This window comes from Amblyraja radiata, chromosome 8 (genome assembly GCF_010909765.2).
Source record: "Amblyraja radiata isolate CabotCenter1 chromosome 8, sAmbRad1.1.pri, whole genome shotgun sequence".
NCBI classification, from domain to species: Eukaryota; Metazoa; Chordata; class Chondrichthyes; order Rajiformes; family Rajidae; genus Amblyraja; species Amblyraja radiata.
In genome coordinates, this window is record NC_045963.1 from 66,610,348 (window position 1) to 66,625,345 (window position 14,998).

At 48.9% G+C, this 14,998-nt stretch overlaps 1 protein-coding gene across 8 annotated transcripts in view; it reads left to right on the forward strand.

Annotated features, from left to right (window-relative positions):
- Positions 1-6,351, forward strand: part of sash1 (SAM and SH3 domain containing 1) — a 152,699-nt gene extending 146,348 nt beyond the window's left edge. For 5 of the 8 annotated variants that reach the window (XM_033026124.1, XM_033026125.1, XM_033026126.1 and 2 more), the window contains exon 20: positions 3,171-4,626. In XM_033026124.1, the coding sequence (XP_032882015.1) occupies positions 3,171-3,242 (72 nt within the window). In that variant the 3' untranslated portion in view covers positions 3,243-4,626. Of the gene's footprint in view, positions 1-3,170 lie in introns of all 8 variants that reach the window. The other 3 variants (XM_033026130.1, XM_033026129.1, XM_033026131.1) reach the window with 2 other exon arrangements.
- Positions 6,352-14,998: the final 8,647 nt, after the last annotated feature.

Sequence of the window (14,998 nt, forward strand, 5' to 3'; positions counted from 1 at the left end):
AATTAAACTGATAAAGTGCAAATAAACAGATTATTGGCTATTAATGGTCAGAGTTTTGTCCGAGCCGAGTTTAATAGCCTGATGGCTGTGGGGAAGAAGCTGTTCCTGAACCCGGTCGTTGCAGTCTTCAGGCTCCTGTACCTTCTACCTGAAGGTAGTGGGGAGATGAGTGTGTGGCCTGGATGGTGTGGGTCCTTGATGATGCTGCCAACCTTTTTGAGGCAGCGACTGTGATAGATCCCCTCAATGGACGGGAGGTCAGAGCCGATGATGGACTGGGCAGTGTTTACCACTTTTTGTAGTCTTTTCCGCTCCAGGGCGCTCAAGTTTCCGAACCAAGCCACGATGCAACCAGTCAGCATGCTCTCTACTGTGCACCTGTAGAAGTTAGAGAGAGTCCTCCTTTACATACCGACTCTCCGTAATCTTCTCAGGAAATAGAGGCGCTGATGTGCTTTCTTTATGATTGCATCAGTGTTCTCGGACCAGGAAAGATCTTCAGAGATATGCACGCCCAGGAATTTGAAGCTCTTGACCCTTTCCAAAATGGGACAGTGGGTCCCCATCCTCCCCCTTCCAAAGTCCACAATCAGTTCCTTGGTTTTGCTGGTGTTGAGGACCAGGTCATTGTGCTGGCACCATTTGGTCAGTCGGTCGATCTCACTTCTGTACTCTGACTCGTCCCATCAGTGATACGTCCCACAACAGTGGTATCGTCAGCGAACTTGATGATGGAGTTCGCACTATGACCGGCTGCGCAGTCATGAATATAGAGTGAGTACAGCAGGGGGCTAAGCATGCAGCCTAGAGCTGCTCCTGTGCTGATTGTTATTGAGGCTGACACATTTCCACCAATACGAACTGACTGTGGTCTGTGAATGAGGAAGTCGAGGATCCAATTGCAGAGGGATGCACAGAGACCCAGTTCTGCGAGTTTGGTAACGAGCTTGGAGGGGATGATTGCATTAAATGCCGAACTGTAATCAATGAATAACAGTCTGACATATGAGTTTTTGTTGTCCAAGTGGTCCAGAGCGGAGTGGAGAGCCAGCAAGATCGCATCCACCGTTGATCTGTTGTGGCGGTAAGCGAACTGCAGTGGGTCCAGGTTTTTGGTGAGATAGGAGTTGATTTGCATCATGATCAACCTCTCAAAGCACTTCATCACCACAGACTTTAGTGCCAATAGTCATTGAGGCACGTCACCTTGCTCTTCTTGGGCACCGGTATAATTGATGCCCTTTTAAAGCAGGTGGGAACCTCAGACCTCAGAAGTCAGAGGTCGAAAATGTCCGTAAAAACTTCAGCCAGTTGGTCCGCACAGATTTTTAGAACATGACCGGGTATACCATCAGATCCAGGCGCTTTTCGAGGGTTTACCCCTCTGAAGGATTTTCTGACGTCGGACTCTGTGACTGTGACTGAAATACCATCACAGCGAATGGGGGCTCGAGAAGGCACATCAGTGTTCTCTCTATCAAAGCGTGCGTAAAATGCATTGAGCTCGTCAGGGAGTGATGTTTCGACGACATTCAAGCTGTCTCCTGATCTCGCCTTGTAGGAGATGATTGCATTCAGGCCCCGCCACAGCTGCCTCATCCTCCAGTTTGGAGCAGAAGTCCCTTTTGGCCTTTTTGATGGCCTTACCAAGGTCGTATCTGGACTTTTTGTAGACCACTGTATCATCAGACACGAATGCCCAGTGTGTGGTCTTCAGAAGAGTGCGGATCTCATAGTTCATCCAAGGCTTCTGATTGGGAAACACTTGGAAGGTTTTTGTTGGGTTGCAGTCCTCCACACATTTATTTATGAAGTCTGTAACGACTGTGGCGTATTCGTTCAGGTCCGTTGCCGAATCCCTGAACATTGCCCAGTCTACAGACTCCAAACAGTCCTGGAGTTGTTCCTCTGATGGAATATGTACAGATAGAGGAGACTCATTTTGGAGGCCTCCATTGAGATGTTGGTTTGCGATTGCAGGATAGGAAAGTTTGCTGAGAACCTACTGTGGAGACTGAGTCCTCACAGTGGTGTTAAGTGGCAGTGTCGGTTTAGTGGTACCAGTTTAATCTCTCAGAATAAAGGACATCGGGTCATGTCTTACTTCAGAGTCCATTGCACACAATCTAGACTGACTTTCCAACGCAATCTGAAATATTGTTGTCTGAGTGATGTTTAGTTTAAAGAAAAAGCATGGAAGCGGACCCCTCAGCCCACTGAGTCCAAGCCAACCCATTCGCAAAGATAGACACATTAATGCTGGAGTAACTCAGCGGGTCAAGCAGCATCCCTGGGTAACATGGATAGGTGACGTTTTGGGTCGCAACCATTCTTCAGACTGATTATAGAGGGGCAGGAAAGAGAGCTGGGAGAGTGGAGGGGCAGGGAACACAGACAAGGAAGTAACTCCAGCTTTTTGTGTCTATCTTTAGTTTAAACCAGCATCTGCAGTTCCTTCCTACACAAGGAAGTTATTTGGTAGGCACCCATCATTCATACTAGTTCTATGTTATCCCACTTTCTCAAAGGAAGACCCTCTATGTTGCATGTACAGGATCTCATGCGATGAAGAGTGCCAGACCAAGCTGCACAATATTTCTCCCGAAACCAACATAATTATAGCAGATTGCTATTATTGTACTGCTGTGTACAATCCTGGCAGCCATAATTTTCCAATTATAACAATGGCTCCGTTTCAGAAGTGCTCCGTATAATGGCAAATGAATCCCAAGTCCTTGGTGTGCGACTGGCAATTTTAAGAGATCATTGATTTTGTTAAATTTTGGGCATCATAAATTCCATTGGCTGAGGTAAATACACTGCAGAAGAATTAATTGATCGAAAAGCAGTAAGTCACAATTGTTTCAACAGGAGAAATTTTTAAAGAAATGTCTTACAAAGTAAATTTCCAATAGCGGGAAGATGTGTGTTGGCAGTGTCGATGATGCATGTCGATGTTTGAATTTCCAATTGTTTCTAAAGAAAATAATTAAATTGTTATAATGAGAACAAATTACATCTATCTATTTCCTGCCCTACACTTCCCTCACCTGGACTCTGAAGGGAAATTAACAAATCATTAAACAAACTCAGAGTTAATTATACTTTACGTGCTCTTGCGGGGCTAAGTCCAAAATCATAACTTTTCTTTCTGTTTCCATGACATTTAGATTCCAAGTTCCTTCGACAAGATGAGCAGAAAGTCGACAGTCGTAGAAACGACCAAGTCTTTGCGGAGCTGATCTTCATAGGACCGGCATGTATATCATCACATCATCAGCATCTGATGCAGTACTCCGAGGCATTAGTTAGAAACCTGACGGAAGTAAGGTGGGCAGGTGCCCAGGGTAACCAGGTGTGAACAAAGACGGGCACAAGGTGTCTTCCATTCTCTCACTCTCCACCAGTGACAGATTCTTGAACGTGCGACCTGTTAGTGAAATGGGTGACGTAAGAAGCGGGGTGGAGCTGAAATGCCCATCATCAAGTTGCCTAGGGTAAGAGTGGGGTGATGGTGAGAAGCTCTCCTGCCTCTTTGGTAGGGAGGGCTTCCATGGAGATCATTGTCAGTGTTTTTTCCTCTCCACCATCATTCATATACACACTGCAAAATCAACCAGCGCTGTATCAAATGATCACCGGACATTTCTCGGGTACAGCATATGCATAGAACTGTTGATCAAGTCCATTGTCAATGTGTGGCCAGCCCTCTCACCTCCCATCGTAGGCTCATACTCACAGTGTACAAAGATCCTTCCAACTGATCACTTGTGGTTCCTTCTCAGAGTGTGAATGTTCTCCGTGTCCATTCTGGGCCACCATCATATTGAAGATCCTTCTCGCTCTCCATTCTAAGACCACACTCATTGTAGCTTGATTCCGTTAACGCCTCAGGCAATTATCCAATACTATTCGCTTTGCCATACTTGACAAATAGTGCATTATTGTGACCTTAAGTGAAAATGTGCCAACACTCCAATACCTAAAGCACATCCCCGTATTATTTTATAGTGCTTGCAAATTAGTGGGAGATCTTGGTGACCTTGGACCTGTCTGAATTATGTTGCATCTCTGTGCCATGTGTCACATTATCCGTGAAATAGAAATCTTCTAAAGTGGAAATAGAATTGGGACATTCCAGAAATGTTTGTACATACAAGACTGAGGAGGCAGAGTCCAATCAAACAACATTGAGCTCATCAGGTGTCATTTGTAAGTTATTGAGTTAGAACTCCCATCTTACAACTCACAGTATTTCTCCAAGATTCCAGGAATCATGCACTACCATTGTTCCTGGGCCCCAAAGAAGGATTTTACTTCTTGATTTCAACTCCAAGATCCTGGCAAGTTGGGTTAGCCTCGTGAAGGTGTAACAAACCAGAGTTCTCATTGGGTTATGCAAGGAATTCCCTAAATTGAATTACTTGCTCAGAACATGATGGAAAACATTGGATGCTCCACTGATTAAAGTCTTCTTTAGTCACTGCATGTTCCACCAGACAATAGATAATAGGTGCAGGAGTAGGCCTTTCGCCCCATCTAGCCGGCACCACCATTCACTGTGATCATGGCTGATCATCCACAATCAGTACCCCTTTCCTGCCTTCTCCCCATATCCATTGACTTTGCTAACTTTAAGAGCTCTATCTAACTTTCCCTTGAAATAATCCAGAGAATCGGCCTCCACTGCCTCTGAGGCAGAGAATTCCACAGATTCACAACTCTGGGTGAAAAGATGTTTCCTCATCTCCATTCTACATGGCTTTTTATTCTTAAACTGTGGCCCCTGGTTCTGCACTCCCCCAACATCGGGAACATGTTTCCTGCCTCTAACATGTCCAATCTCTTAATAATCTTGTATGTTTCAATAAGATCCCCTCTTATCCTTCTAAATTCCAGTGTATACAAGCCCAGTCGCTCCATTCTTTCAACATATGACAGTTCCGCCATCCCGGGAATTAACCTCGTGAACCTACGCTGCACTCCCTCAATAGCAAGAATGTCCTTCCTCAAATTTGTAGACCAAAACTGCACACAATAATCCAGGTGTAGTCTCACCAGGGTCCTGTACAACTGCAGAAGGACCTCTTTCCTGCTATACTCAACTCCTCTTGTTATGAAGGCCAACATGCCATTAGCTTTCTTCACTGCCTGATGTACCTGCAAGCTTACTTTCAGTGGCTGATGTACAAGGACACCCAGATCTCGTTGTACTTTCCCGTTTCCTAACTTGACACAATTCAGATAGTAATCTGCCTTCCTGTTTGCCACCAAAGTGGATAACCTCACTATTATCCACATTAAACTGCATCTGCCCACTCACTCAACCTGTCCAAGTCACCCTGCATTCTCATAGCATCCTCCTCACAATTCACACTGCCACCCAGCTTTGTGTCATCTGCAAATTTGCTAATGTTACTTTTAATCTCTTCACCTAAATCATTAATGTATTCTGCCCCAGAACCCATAAATTCCATTCCTCCCCTTTCCCACTCAAATCCACTTAGTGTTCCATCCAGAAATTCCACGTACAAAGTATTTAAAGTAGCAATGTAACCCTCATGCCAGTTCTTGGACTTCTGTACAACTAACTCTGGTTCTTTCATCAAAAAAAGTGCAGATGCTGGAAACCTGAAATTAAAGTGGAGAATGCTGGAAACACTCAGTGAGTCAGGCAGTATCTGTGGAGAGAGAAATTGAGTCAATGTGTCAGGTTGACAAATCTGTTCAGATGGAGGGTCTCTGAGTGAATCCCAAACTCTCTTTTCTGACCTTAAACATAAGCTTATTTCTGATGAAGGGTCTTTGATCCAGAACGTTAATTGTTTCTCCCTCCACTTTTACTATCCAACTCGCTGAGTGTTTCTCATCATTTTCTGTTTTTGTTTCTGGATACTCAATAATCCCTTCTAATTTCCATCGCTTGGCTTTTTAATATTACAAGTTGTTTTGTGATATTTGATATTATTTCATTTTGAATAATTATACAATATTTCATTTTGTATAATCTTCTAATTTTTCATCTGGGTTTGATGCTACTTAGAACTGGGTCAGATTATCGAGACGCACTCTGGTCAGCGTCCGAGTCTCATGTTAAATGTTGCCAGCAAAATTAAAATACTGAAAAGCAGCACAAAATTAAACTGATGCACTTTTTGTATTTGAGAATATTTAAGTAACTTATTATATGTTTCTTTTCCTTAACAATGTAACTATAACATCCCAGTAGCAAAATCTTGTAAAATGTAGTCTATCAGAAGTTGTACCTTATGTAACTTGAGGGTATGTATTGTATGTGTAAATATTCTTAACTTGTTTCGTTTAGCAGAATAAAGTAACAGTTGGACAAAATTGCAAATTTTCCTAATTACTCCCATTTGAGGTCAAATAGAACAATGTTGTCAATATTTTTGCTTACAAGGTCACAAACATGCCATGGTGCTTCACAAGTGTGTTATTAAAGTGAATTTGAGCTGCTCAGGGAGAAATTATGGTAGAATGTTTGGTCAGAGAGTAGGTTTTAATGACTATCTTGAAGGAGACATGAGAACTAGATTTGGCCCATCGTGCCTTTGTTTCAGTACCACTTTCTCGCACTAACCCCATATTCCTGATCGCCTTAATCGTCAAAATGTTATCAAATATTTGTCTATTGTACTGAGCTGCCACAGTCCTCTTGGGTAGAGAGTTCCAAGGAGTCACTGCCCTCCGAATGTAAGAACATTCTCCTCATCTCTGCATTCGATGTCTAAGCCCTTACTTTTGAGGGTGTAATCCCCAATTTTAGAACATGCAAATACATTCATAGCATTTAAGAGACTTTTGGGATAGGTGCATGAATATGGAGGGATATGGATGATATGCAGGCAGATAAGAGTTAGTCTTGGCATCATGTTCGACATAGACATTATGGGTGAAGGGTCTGAACACAAGGGTCTGTTCCTGTGCTGTACTGTCCTTAAAAACAGGAGCAGAAGACCACCAGTCCTGTTCAATATGATCATGGCTGATCTATTTTCCCTCTCAACCCCATTCTCCTGCCTTCACCCTGTAACCTTTGACCCCCTAACTAATCGAAAACCTATCAATCTCTGCTTTAAAAATACCCAAAGACTTGGCCTCCACAGCCATCCGTGGCAATGAAGAGCGATGCTTTGAGAGTGCATTATCCAACAAAATGTGATACGAACACAATCTATAGCTTAGCCACAAAGGTGTTTTTGAAGAACTATCTTAGAAGGGAAAAGGGTTTATGGAAGGAATTCAAGAGTTTTGATAGTTGATAGTAATGGGATTTTGGGATAGTTAAGAACTGAGAATTTGAGGACAAAAGTCAGAGGATTATAGAGTTGTAGAAAATGGACAGTCAGCAGACTCTGAATGGATTTGAAAACAAGGGTGGAATGCGGAGGGTGGAAGAAATGGACTTAGGACAATGGTAGACTGAGGAGATCAGTCAAGATACACAAAGGCATGGATCAAAGTTTCAGTTGCAGGTGATCTGAGATGGGATGGGCATACGACAGAGGTGGAAACTGCTGGTCTTGGTGATGGCATCCATATGTGCATCAAAATGGTTCTCGGGGATAAATGTGACACCAATGCATCAAACACCTGTCAGGGAGAGGAATGGAGAGAAGTCTATGATAGGATCCTTAGTAATGTAGGAGAATGTTTAACAAATAATTCTCACCTATTTGGTTCTTGGAAACGCTGGTGGAATGGAACTGGATATGATCAGCATCATTTTCCACTTGAACACCGTGTTGCTGTAGGGAGATAAGAAACTTTTGAGTGGTGGTGCTTGGGCTTGAAGTCAATAAAAGTCATGGCATGACAAGAGGCCAGAGCACTTGATTCTCTTAGTTTTAGTTTTAAGGATACAGCATGGAAACAGGCCCTTAAGAACACTGAATCCGCACTAACCAAGGATCATCCGTACACTTTATTCTATCCTACACACCAGACAATTTACAGAACCAATTAACCTATAAACCTGCATGTCATTGGAAGGTCGTTGGAAACCGGAGCACCTGGAGAAAACCCACGCGGTCACAGGGAGAACATGCAAACTCTTCAGCTCCCATAGTGAAGATCGAATCCGGGTATCTGGTGCTGTAAGGCTGCAACTCTACCGTGCATGTTACAAATTTGGGAGCAGCAACACATTCAAAGAATTTAGATGGACAGGTCATTTTCGAGAACAAAGGGTAGTCAGTGGCTAATGACATTTGGGGAGAGATAATGGCAACAGATTTGAGGGAGTGAACACATGGAGGATATTAATTGCCACGGAGGACGGGAAGGGAACATGGAAGACAGGACTGGAAATGCTGGAATCTGGAACAGAAAATTCCTGCTGGAAGAATTCAGTGGGTCGAGCAGCATATGGGGAGGCAGAGACATAATCTGAAGAAGGGTCTCGACCCAAAACATTACCTATTCCTTTTCTCCAAAGATGCTGCATTACCCACTGAGTTATTCCAGCATTATGTATCTACAGGGTAAACCACCATCCTACACATCCTAGTTCCTTCCTACACAGTCAAAATTTGAGGTTGGGACTGGATTAAGATGCAGATATCTAGAAGGCTTGCAAGCTGGAGGGAATTGTAAGGGTAGAGAAACAAGGTTAAAAGGATGAGGATTGTTTAATGTTAAGGTGATGCTGAACTATGAACCAATGTCAATCAGCACACCAAGTATTCGGATGATGGGTGAATGAATGCCCGAACACAGCCACTGGGACCTCCCGCTGCCAGATACCCAGCTGCAAGGGCGCAATGGGGCAGCGAGGCGAGTTGAAGGATCCGGAGCAACAGAGGGCGCAGTTGGCGGAAGGCACGGCCGAGTGCACGATGAGGGCCGAAGCTGCAGAGGTCGCTTGTACTCGCTAGGATTTAGAAGATTGAGGGGGGATCTTATAGAAACTTACAAAATTCTTAAGGGGTTGGACAGGCTAGATGCAGGAAGATTGATCCCGATGTTGGGGAAGTCCAGAACAAGGGGTCACAGTTTAAGGATAAGGGGGAAATCTTTTAGGACCGAGATGAGAAAAACATTTTTCACACAGAGTGGTGAATCTCTGGAACTCTCTGCCAAAGGGTAGTTGAGGCCAGTTCATTGGCTATATTTAAGAGGGAGTTCGATGTGGCCCTTGTGGCTAAAGGTATCAGGGGGTATGGAGAGAAGGCAGGTACAGGATACTGAGTTGGATGATCAGCCATGATCATATGAATGGCATACTCCTGCACCTATTTTCTATGTGATTGAAACCCAGCTCGGCTGTGGTGAGGGATCCTAGGCTGCAGGGGGCGCAGCAGGAGGAAAACCTGCCAATATGCAGTGCCACTGCAGGGGGTGCTGTCGGTGGAGGTCCTGCTGATGTGTGTATGTAGTTATATGTGTGTATATAGATATATGTGTACACATGTATAAATACACACACTGAACTTTTTCCTCGTGCTGCTGCAAGGAAGGATCTAATTGTTTTATCTGAGACATGACAATAAAATGAGGGAAGAAGATTAGACTTTACTACACCAAGTGGGACCCGTTGGGTCCTGTCTCAACGCACGGTTGCACGGGGGGGGGGGGAGGGGGTCGGTCTGTGGCGTCACACACGCACACATTAACCATCACACACACACACTAACCCCCCCACCCTTGATATTATATTAATATTATTAATTCGCTCCTTTCCCCATCCTCCACCCTATCCACTCACGCATAGCCCCCAACTGCGCAGGTGCGGCTAGAGAGGGAGGGCGGTAGAGAAGGAGTGGGTAGAGAGGGTGAGGGGGATAGAGAAGGGAGTAGAGAGTGAGGGGTAGGGGGAGCGCAGCGTCACAGGGGAGGGCTGGTTCCCAAACGCAATGCTCCACTACTCACCCATAGGTCCCAATACTCACCACTCCCTAAAGACGGAGGGAGTGGTGAAAGAGATGGGGGGGGGGGGCAGGGAGAGAGGCAGAGAGGAGGAGAGAGAGGCAGAGAGGAGGAGAGAGAGGCAGAGAGGAACTATTCGCACTATATAATGCGCCGCCGACCCATTCTGACCGCTGCCTCCGAAACCCCCTCCCCTTCCCCCATTGCACCCTTCTTCACGGTGGCCCAGTGATATCTCGGCTATGACAATTCGAGGGACCTACCCGGTAACAAAACTAAGAGCAGCTCCGGGCCGCCGCGCTCCCCGACTTGAATCGACGCCTAATGGACACACGCTCCGTCCTGCGCTGAGCTTGCTGCGGGCCGGATAAAATCTCGTGGCGGGCGGGATGTGGCCCGCAGGCCATAGTTTGGAGACCCCTGTCTTGGACGAAGTGCTTCCCGCTGCCGTGACCCAGCAACTCGTGAAGTCCGACCTGGACTTCGAAGGAGGGGCCTTTCCACTTGATGTACAGGTCCTTGTCATGATCCTCCAGGACGGTGGGTTTCTCCTTCTGGGTGTAGGTCACGGCCAGCACATTACCGAGCGAGACGTTTTTAAAGCCCACCGTCTGACGGAATTCGTCATAGTTGGGGATATTGATGCCGGCTGGGATGCCGCTGCCAGCGAAGATGAGCACGTCGAGGGAGGTGAAGTCGGGTTTGAGGATTCAGTCCTTCTCAAAGGACAGGGGTGTAACTCTCCACGATGGGCCCCTCGTCCAGAATCCAGTGCTTGAAGCTCTTTTGTGCGCGGAGCCAAGCGTGCGGGGCCGAACGGTTCCCAGTGGGACCGAGCGGGTTGGAGTGCTGGAGGGGGAGGGGGTAGAGAGGGAGAGTGAGGTGAAGCGGGTAGAGAGGGAGAGGGGACAAAGGACATTTATTGTCACATTTTAGCAGATGAATTACGACAATCGGTAGGTTTGAAAGGAATTTATTCACAATTTTCATTCACTGATAACACTGGTCACAAAACACAACTGACCACAACGGTGGGCCTGGAACGACTGGCGGGCAAAGCCCAGAAACCAAAGATCATAGAGATCATATCATATAATCTTTGCCAGAAACCACGCGTAAACCCGACCCTTCCCAGAGTCACATGCGCGTGGCCTCCGACCCGCAGGGTTTGATGCTGATGAGCTACATGCCCCCCCCCCCAGAAACCGAGGTACGGAAACGCACCGGGAGCCAAATGGTACGGCTTGAACGTGTAGTCCTTATACGTTGGACGGGCTTAACAACGGGGACCTGCAGAACAGAACCGGAGGGATGCGAACAAGGGACAGGCGGAACAACGGGGAAGGCCCGGCTCAACGGTGAGCTGGGCCTTCAACGCCGACTTAAGGTGTCTATGGAACCGCTCGACTAACCCATTTGGCTCCGGGTGATAAGCTGTAGTCTGGTGTAGGCGGGCGCCGTATAGCTGCGCTAAACCAGACCACAGAGATGAGGTAAACTGTGCCCCACGGTCTGTGGTGATGTCAGATGGCACCCCGAAACGAGCTATCCAGTTCGACACGATAGCCCTGGCGCAAGCTTCCGCGGAGGTATCCGAGAACGAGATAGCCTCCGGCCACCGAGTGAACCTGTCCACTATAATAAGCAGGTGCGTGTCACCCCGGTAACAAAGGACATTTATTATCACATACACCAATTGGTGTAGTGAAATTTGACTTGTCATTGCAGCACACGAATAAAGAGAAGACACAACATCAAAGAATTTAACAATAAACATAAAAACATCCCCCCACAATGGTTCCCAGTGGGGGAAGGCATCAAAACTCCAGTCCCGTCCCCTGTTCACCCATAGTCGGGCCTATTGAGGCCTCCGCTGTCGCCGCTACAGCAGCCCGATGCTTTAGGCCCTCTCGCCGGATGATGAAGCTCTGGCGTCGGGTGAACACTCAGCGGCTCGGAATGTCTGGAGCTGCCGCTTCCTCCCGAAGTCCACAGGCCGCGCTGATCGGTGCTCCGACACTGGCGACCTCGTTGTGAGATCCCAGGCTCCGCGGTGTTTAAAACTCAGCGCCGCCCGCGGCTGCAAGCTCCACAGACCGCAGATCCGCGATGTTGGAGTCGGCGGTCACAGCACTCCAGAGCTTACCGCAAGGCGACCCGGGTAAGGCATCGCCCGCTCCACGATGGTGCCTCAGCGCTGTGCCGCCACCGAAGCTGAAGTCCTGGCCGGTCCCGGCAGGAAACGCCGCTCCAGACTGTTGGTAGGCCGCGAGGAAGGGGCGAAAACACGGCTCGGAGAAAAGCCGCATCTCCGACCAGGTAGGGACTGAGAAAAATAGTTTCCCCCTTTCCCCCCACCCCCCCACATAAAAAGACTAGAAGACCTCCAAAACAAACACTTTTAACTCACTAAAATTTTTTTTTAAAAGGGTGAAGGGACCAACAGCTGCTGGCAGGGCAGCCATACTCGACGGCGCCCCCTACATGGTAAGGGACCGACAAGGTCTACATAAATATGTAGCAACCTGCCATCAGGCACAGCGAAATCCGGCCATAAATGTCGCTGAACCTTGGAGGTCTGACACAGGATGCAAACGCGGCCCAGGCGGCCACCTGCTTCCGCAGCCCGTGCCAAACGAATTTGGACCACCAGGGCGGACGTGGCATGGATGGACGGGTGGGCCAAACTGCGGACTGTGTCAAAAACTCACCTTCTCCAACTGACTGGGATAACCGGGCGGACCCTACCCGTGGAGATATCACAGAGGACCTTGACCCCAGCCGCACCGCAAGGCACCTCGGCTAGCTCAAGGCCCGATTCCGCCGTGTGATAACCCGCCAAACCGGCATCGGCTCGTTGGGCCGCTGTCAGCTCAGCGTAGTCGACTCCCAGGTCTAGAGCCGTAACCAACGGGATGGCCGGACGAGACAACACGTCGGCCACGACGTTAAGCTTCCCCGCTACATGCCGAATGTCAGACGGGAACTCGGAAATGCAGGCGAGGTGCCACTGCTGCCTGGTGGACCACGGGTCGGCAGTTTTGCCCAACGCAAAAGTGAGCGGTTTGTGGTCCATGAAAGCTGTGAAAGCTCGACCCTCGGTCACTGACCCGCTGCTCCAGGACTGCACCCACAGCGACATCTGAAGCGTTGACCATGAACGCAGTGGGAGCGGACGCCCTCGGGTGCACCAGCACGGTGGCATTAGCCAGCGCAGCTTTATCATCTTCGAACGCCGTGTCAGCCTCGTCCGACCATACCAGGTCCCGCGGCTTACCCGCGAGGCACTGGAATAGTGGGCGCATGACAGCGGCGGCTGACGGCACGAACCGGTGGTACAAAATTTACCATCCTGATAAACTCCTGCACACCCTTGACAGTGAGCGGCCTAGGGAACTGGCAAATGGCGTCGACCTTCTCAGGCAGTGGCTCGGCGCCACCAGAGGTAACCCGATGCCCTAAGGAGATGGAGCGCAAGCCGAATTGGCACTTCGCAGTGTTAATCACCAAGCCGTGCTCGCATAATCGCTCGAACAAAAGGCGAAGGTGACTAACGTGTTCCGCCTGCGAACTGCTGGCCACCAGGATATCGTCTAAATAAATTAAGACGAAAGGCAAACCCCCACCCGACCTGATCCATAAGCCATTGGAACGCCTGAGCAGCATTCTTTAGGCCGAATGGCATCTGGAGCCATTCGAACAGGCCGAACGGGGTGATGGTGGCTGTCTCGGGGACGTCTTCGGGGTGGACGGAGATCTGGTTATAACCCCGAACCAGGTCAACCTTCGAATAGAAGGTAATGTCCTCGAGGTGCGCCGAAAAATACTGAATATTGGACACCGGGTACCGGTCCGCTGTGGTTACCGCGTTAAGCCGCCTGTAATCACTGCAAGGCCTCCAACACCCACATGCTTTGGGAACCATGTGGAGTGGGGAAGCCCAAGGGCTATCAGACCGTCGCACAACGCCCATGTCTTCCATCAACTGGAATTCATCGCGGGCAATGCGCAGCCTGTCCGGTGGTAGGCGGCGTGCGTGAGCGTGCACCGGTGGGCCTTCTGTGGGAATATGGTGCACCACACCACGACGAGGCGCGGCCCCGTCAAAACGGGGCGTCAGTAGCTCCGGGAACTCGGATAGCAGAGCGGCGAAATGTCCCTCGACCTCTGCGATGTCGTCGGGTTGCTGCTTGGGCGGAGGTGCACTGCGCGGTTCGTCTGGGCGGAGGTCTTACAATGGGACCATATCGACCAGGAGGGAGAACGCACACAGGAAATCAGCTCCCAAGATCGGCTGAGCGACGTTAGCAACGATAAACTTCCACCTATACGGGTGGGAGTTAAAGGTTAGTTTAAGGGTCTGCGTACCGTATGTTCGAATGTCACTCCCGTTAACAGCCGAGGGGACGGGTCCTACCTTACCGGCGCGGGTATTGCGGGCGGTCGGGGGAAGGATGCTGACGATGGTGCCGGAATCCACAAGGACAGAGTGTAGGTCAGGGACGTTCGTTCGGGCCGATCGCGGTTGCCTCTACGTGCGAAATGTACAGGGATTTCGGCAGCGTCGAGGTTCCGCCCCGAAACGGAGATGGTAGTAACCCAGCGGCGTCTACCATAGGGCTCAGATTGTTGCTGCGGATCCTCAGAGGTGGCCGGTGGCGGGCCTTCCTCGCGTGGCCGCCTTGGCGGTATTCGAGCTGGCGCAACCGGACGGGTAATGGCGCAGACTTCGTGCCTCCGATCACCCATACCGTCCATGTGTAGAATCTTCGCTGCACGGTCTCAACGGCTGAGCCCAAAGGTATGCAGCAACAGGGCCTTGAGGCTGTCATACTTGGCCGTCCCTGGCAGATCCCTCGGGTAAGGCAGCAAACGTGAGGCCGACTCCTGCGGCAGGGCCCCCACCACGTCTCGTCCGCGACAATGCGGTGCAGGTGGATTTGCGCCTCTACGTGCGTAAACCAAACCTGTGGCTGATTCGGCCAAAAATGAGGCAGTTGAAGGCTGACAGAGTCCTGTTGAGCGTTGGCCTCGCCGGCGGGAAAATAATTGTCTTGCATGATCTTAGGTCTAACTACGGTTAGACTCGACGGGGTCACCAATTTAGCGG